We start from the raw sequence: 5,887 nt of genomic DNA, 5'->3' as shown, positions 1-5,887 counted from the left end.
ATTTACTAATTGAGAGGAGAATAATAAAGAGATTTGTAATAATTTTTCGACTGAGTAAAATATTGGATGGATAATTGCAGGAGCTGAGGCACTATTTGCAGATGTTGGTCATTTTAGTGTTCGATCTGTACAGATAAGTATGTGCTACATAATTCAACCAAGACAACAAAAATTCAATGTCCCTTCATTACGTGGCTCGTACTTTTAATTAAGAGATGAATAAGAGAGATAAAGGGATTAAATCTCAGTGGATCATGATGGTAAGGACACTTCGCCACTAACAATATGGCTCTCATTTAGTAATCATAATTGACTAGAAAGGAGCTAGCTAGCTAGCACACCTTTTTGGCATCGGACATTTTGCTTGCTTCGACATCCAAGGAGTCATGTCGCTTCAACTTCATGCTGGAGCCCTTCTTTCCCTTGAGTTGCTCATGAGGAACATCATCATGGTTTTCCTCAATGTTGCTACCCATTTTTTAAAAAAAAATTATGAAAGATTTGTTTTTGTTTTTTTTTTCGTTTTACTCTTGTTTTTGTTTTGAAAAAGTTGATAAAATCAAGCAAATTAAAAGTGGAGTATTGCCACCGACATGGTAAACTTATTCACCAATGAATTGGTTGCTTTAAAAAGAGAAGAAAGAAAACGAACAATGGCGTAGGTGGGAGACACCAACGAAAAAGCAAATGTATGACTGAGCCTGAGATCAAGAACCTCAGAGCTCAATCAATTAAACAAATTTCGCACAAGCGTTTTCCAACACTACAATTCTCTTATTATACCAAACTATGAAGTTGATACCAAAATAGACTTACTGAAAATTAGTGATAAATGTGACTACTTTTTTCGCCTAAATTGTGCATAAGATGTCATCTTGGACAAAAAAAAAATATTACCAATGAACAAACGCATCTAACGCATCACTGTAATTCTCAGAACTCACATATGTCCTGTCTTTTCAAATCTCATATGTAATGTTTGTAAACTAATGGTCAATATACGTAACAAAAATTAGTTAGGAATAACTAACTCATTTTTCTTAATGGTATATACAAAATGAAAGTTTATAAATTTAGCAAACTGAATTTGTTTTAAATTTATTTAACGTTCATTTATTTTTATATTTTTTTCCAAATTTATGTTGTTATTCAATTAGTGAAGTGGCAATTCTATTTATCCTATTTTCATAATTGTGTGAACTTGTAATATAATCCACGACAAATGCGAGTGTGTTTATGTATGAGGTGTTATAAGTTGATATGTAATATGAATTTGAACATATATAATGGCCTGAACTTTGTAATATTTTCCAAGGTGTTATGCACTTCAACTCTTGTTGACCAAAATTTGAAAACAAAAACATGAACTTAATTAAAATTTTCAGTTATAAATGTCTGAAAATTGACAAGATATTAAAACTAAACTCAGTGACATTTGTTGAAACTTGAATGTATTTTATATAGGCATAATATATGAAGAAGACTTTTAACTTGACACCAAACTATAATTATAACCTACAACTTTGTCAGTGCACAAGTAGGCTCTTTAACTGTATAAAAACTGAACAAAAAAACACTCCAATTCTGCAACTTATGTGCGTGAAACTCAATCGCTCCTACGTGAATTAGTAATCCACTCAGATGCTACAACCTAATAAAAAAGACACATTATAAGTATGATCTTTAACTTTGTCAGTGCACAAATAGGTCTAACTATACAAAAGCTGAATAAAAAAATACTACAATTCTAACTCTGACGCGCGTGGTTTTGAGTGTATACATATATTTTGCCAGGTAAGATTTAGAGTGTTTTTTTTATTCAGCTTTTGTATAGTTAAAGGGTCTACTGCATTGGTAAAGTTAAAGGTCATAATTATAATTGGTGTTAAGTTAAAGGTCTTGTTTATGTATTATGCCTTTTTATATACGTAGAATCAAGTACATGCCATCATGCCAAAAGTTACAAGTCATAGTAAGGGTGAAATTTTATTTATTAACTAAAACCCACCAACCAAGGTGATGTTCGATCATGCCTCCAACCGGCTACACCCTAACCTCCTCGTGGGTCTTGCCATAGACAGAATATTGACTTTACCCAACAATATCGTTACCAAATTGAAAGTTGACCTCTCGACATGAATTTTATATAAGTTCACTCATCCAAGTACTTCTTTCATTATCTTCGTAGAATGACAAAATACCAAGAAATTAACTAATTCATACAATAATTGTCTTAGTTGTGTCAGATCTTTTGTTTCATTTCTTCGGAAACAATCACAAACGCATTTTGAATTATGGAGCAATGCACAATTCCTCTAAAGCTCATATGTCATTCCGACTTTTAGCATATGCTTGTGAGGGATGTCGAAAACCTTGTTACTTTGTCTCAGGTTCCTCTTCAAGAAGTTGTAAGCATAGTTTATTATCACTTTCTTCGTGAAACCAGATCCTTTACTCGCGATCACTTCATGTTCCCCAACCAAATGAACCACCCCAGCACAACATGCTCTCTCTACTACTCCGATTTCTTTTTCCACTAATGATGCAAAATTCTCTTCTTTTTCGCCCTTTATAATCTCGACTTGTTTTGTATCTGAGTCCTCCTCCTCCGCGGCCTTCCTGGGACCAATATTGTTAATGCCTGAATCAATTTTCTCCAATTGTTTGATTCTTTCCATGGATAGCCTGTGACTTTTGATTGCAACAGAAAACAAGCAATATTCACGTATGAACTCCTTGATCTTCTCGACCAATATTTTTTCAAAGTCCTCTTGTTCATGACGTACATCATTGTAACCATATCTTACTACACAACGAAACACATAGAGATCAGATGGCTGCACCCACCGGAAGAGAAATCTTTCTTCTACCAGGACTTTACTGATGGGAAGTGATTTAAAGGAAACAAACGCGAGGACAGAGTGTAAACAGGGCACATTCTCGACATAATGCTTGAAGATTGGTGGAATTCCATGAACAAGTTCAGAATAGAAAATTGCAAGTCCTGGTAGACGCTGGGAATTTGTCTCGTCTATGGTTTCCTTAACCTTTTCAGGAGAAATCTTGTGATCTAACTCGAAGTAGTATTTCTTTCGATACACATAGTTCCATACGCACATGATCAACATTAGGAACATAGCAAAAGCCAGTGGAAGGTAACCACCTTGATTGAACTTGTAAAGGACCGAGCTTAGGTACACGAGCTCAACCGTGCCAATGACTAGAGCGTAGGCGATTACAAGGAGGATGTGAGTTTTCCAGATCATAATCATGACTAGTATGAGTAAGGATGACGTTAATGTCATCACAAATACCACTGCTATTCCTGTAATTGAGCATTCCATTTAAGATTAGGTTAATTTCACATAACATTATCCACTAGAACAGTAGAGTTGTTGAACTTTATCCAGTATAACGAGCAAATGGACCAATCAGTGTGACTTTACTGTTATAATTGGTAAAGTAAAGTAACTTTAACGCGACAAAAAACAACTGTGTTATTTTACTAGGGAAGGAGCTTACCATAAGCGTTGCCAATTTTTGCAGTAGTTCTGAATCCAAAAGTAACAGCAACACAAGCCAACATAAGAAGGAAATTGATTTCAGGGATATATACTTGTCCGTGATGTTTGGTTGATGTATGTACAATTTTAACACGAGGAAAGCATCCTAATGCCAGCGATTGTTGGATTATAGCGAATGTCCCAGAAATCATTGCTTGACTTGCAATTATGGCTGCAAACACCGCCACCACATACATTGGCCAATATACCCCATCTGCATATGCAAAAAAAAATTGAGTTCAACTTCTAAACACTGATCGTAGAAAAAAAAGAAAAAAAAAATTACGCTATAAAAGAAATATACGAGATATTAATTAGGCATACGGGGTATAGACTTGAAAAAAGTTTCAGAAACGTCATTGGGATTCTTTCTTAAAAAGGAGGATTGACCAGTGTATGTTAATATGAGCGCTGGATATGTCACAAAGCACATGCTTATTTGTATAGACCGAACAGTAAAATGGCCAACATCTGCAAATAGTGCCTCTGTTCCTGCAATTCATGAAAGTGAAAATACATACTTATCACTTATCCATGGTTTTAGAGAAAAAAATTTATGTACATGACTCAGATTAAGTATTTATTGATGTGATGCGAACAGTGAGCATGAGCGAGTTTTTGTTACATTCAAACTTGGTCTCAAGTAACCACTTCAACTTTGAGTATGCACATCTAGACACTTCAATTCGTTTGATCTACTATGTCAGTTGAACGCTCCAACTAATAAAACTTCCAAAATTATGTGTCACGTTAGCATCGAGTGTCCACTAGCCAAAGTGGAGATGAGTTTGAGTGTTTAGTTATCGGTTGAAATGTCTAGGCATGCACTCTCAAAGTCAGAGTGTTTGCTTGCCAACTGAGATGAAATTTGAAATGTTTGGTTACGTAGTATGTCTTTTTTCATTCTCTTATCGGTAAATTTTGAGGTTGCGTAATGTTTGGAGGAAATGGATGTACCAGTTATTGAAAGAACAACTCCACCAAGAGAAATCCAAGCATCCTTTTTGTTTCTCTTGAAGTAGTCTATGATGTATTTAGGATTAATAGCTTTGACAACGCTTGGATCATATTTTACAAAGTTGTAAAGTCCAATAGCAGCATTGAGTGAGAACCAAACACAAATAATGGGTGCAAATGTGTAGCCCACTTTGTCAGTTCCAAATCTTTGAAATGTAAACAGCAAGATCAAAATGGCAACTGAAATCCAAACAATCCTTTCTGCATTTCATGGAAACAAAGACTTATTTCAATACATACAAGTGTAACTAATTAATAATTTCAAACACGAATTAGTTTGACATTTTAAACTTAAACACTATATAGTACTTAATTCAGTATGATTTCTGTATTTCAAACAAGATTTAGTTTGTCATTTTACCAACAGTTATTCTCATTATTTCAGACTATATATTATTTTATAGATCGTACAAAGTCAAACTAAGTTACCTTCTGTCATGGCTTTGGGAGCTGCTTCTTTGATTCCTCCAACGGCAGACAAAACTGGTCACATCACAAATTTCATAAGTTCTTTTTTACATTATGTCAAATCAAACGGTACCACGTAATATATAACTATATCATTCATAATAAGCTAATTAAAGGTAAAACTCTATAATAAACATTAATTAATTAGTTAGTAACCTATTAAAATAATGAGTAACTAACTTACTATTGAAGTCAAATTACAGTGATAGTATTGCTACCTGAGATGCAGGGAGTGAGGACACCATCTCCAATAACCATAGAAGTACCAAGCATTGTGGCAATTAACATTAAAAACTTTGCGAATTTACTATTTTCTAGCTTTGACTTGAGCTTTGATGCCCTAAGTGTTGCATTATCTGGTAACTCAAGTTTGAAAGTGGAGACATCTCTATCTTCTGCCTCTTGACTTGGAATTAACCCCACCTTAGCATATCGACATATCAATGAATATATTGCAAAGGTTCCTCCTGCATGCCAAATATTTTTTTCACTTATTAGATGACGTTTGATGACATGAAAATTTTGTATTATCATAACAATCTAAAATTTAAGTACTACGAATAATAATTTAGTATTGTGTAGTTATTCTAAAATGCCTAACTTAAGAAATGTTAGTGCCCCACGTTGGCTCAAGGATGGGAACATGCACTTTTTGTACGATCTTGCACAATTTTCTCCTTATAAGTTAGTTTTTGAGGAATTAAGACTAAAAAGGTCATTTTCATCCATCTCAATTCATTGTTTCGAATGTAGATTCCCGATTTTATATTGTCCACGCTTCAAATGTATATTTGGCACCTGGGCATGAGGGGTGTTGGTGTGGTAAGGGATGGAAACAT

General features: G+C 34.3%; 3 protein-coding genes across 3 annotated transcripts in view; all 3 read right to left on the bottom strand.

Moving 5' to 3' along the window:
- The window catches only part of LOC107864002 (potassium transporter 5-like), a 5,927-nt gene extending 4,983 nt beyond the window's left edge, over positions 1-944 (bottom strand). Inside the window, exon 1 of the mRNA XM_047408226.1 lies at positions 342-944. Coding sequence (XP_047264182.1) covers positions 342-476 — 135 coding nt within the window. The 5' untranslated portion in view covers positions 477-944. The remainder of the gene's footprint in view (positions 1-341) is intronic.
- A 1,172-nt stretch (positions 945-2,116) lies between these two features.
- LOC124896625 (potassium transporter 5-like) lies at positions 2,117-3,344 on the bottom strand. The gene has a single exon (XM_047408225.1). It carries the CDS (start codon positions 3,342-3,344, stop codon positions 2,316-2,318), a length of 1,029 nt encoding a protein of 342 aa, XP_047264181.1. The 3' UTR covers positions 2,117-2,315.
- Positions 3,345-3,505: 161 nt separating this feature from the next.
- LOC107865484 (potassium transporter 5-like) overlaps positions 3,506-5,887 on the bottom strand; it is a 7,124-nt gene continuing 4,742 nt past the window's right edge. Inside the window, exons 3-7 of the mRNA XM_016711738.2 lie at positions 5,267-5,515; positions 5,010-5,063; positions 4,521-4,781; positions 3,888-4,055; positions 3,506-3,777 (exon numbers count right to left, since the gene is read on the bottom strand). Of these exons, the coding sequence (XP_016567224.2) occupies positions 3,506-3,777; positions 3,888-4,055; positions 4,521-4,781; positions 5,010-5,063; positions 5,267-5,515 (1,004 nt within the window). The remainder of the gene's footprint in view (positions 3,778-3,887; positions 4,056-4,520; positions 4,782-5,009; positions 5,064-5,266; positions 5,516-5,887) is intronic.

The sequence above is a fragment of the Capsicum annuum genome, chromosome 3 (assembly GCF_002878395.1).
Source record: "Capsicum annuum cultivar UCD-10X-F1 chromosome 3, UCD10Xv1.1, whole genome shotgun sequence".
Taxonomy (NCBI): domain Eukaryota; kingdom Viridiplantae; phylum Streptophyta; class Magnoliopsida; order Solanales; family Solanaceae; genus Capsicum; species Capsicum annuum.
This window is presented reverse-complemented; position numbering and strand designations above follow the sequence as displayed.

Coding starts and splice junctions, on each gene's coding strand:
- LOC124896625 (XM_047408225.1), bottom strand. CDS start 3,344: ATGGAATGCTCAATTACAGGAATAGCAGTGGTATTTGTGATGACATTA.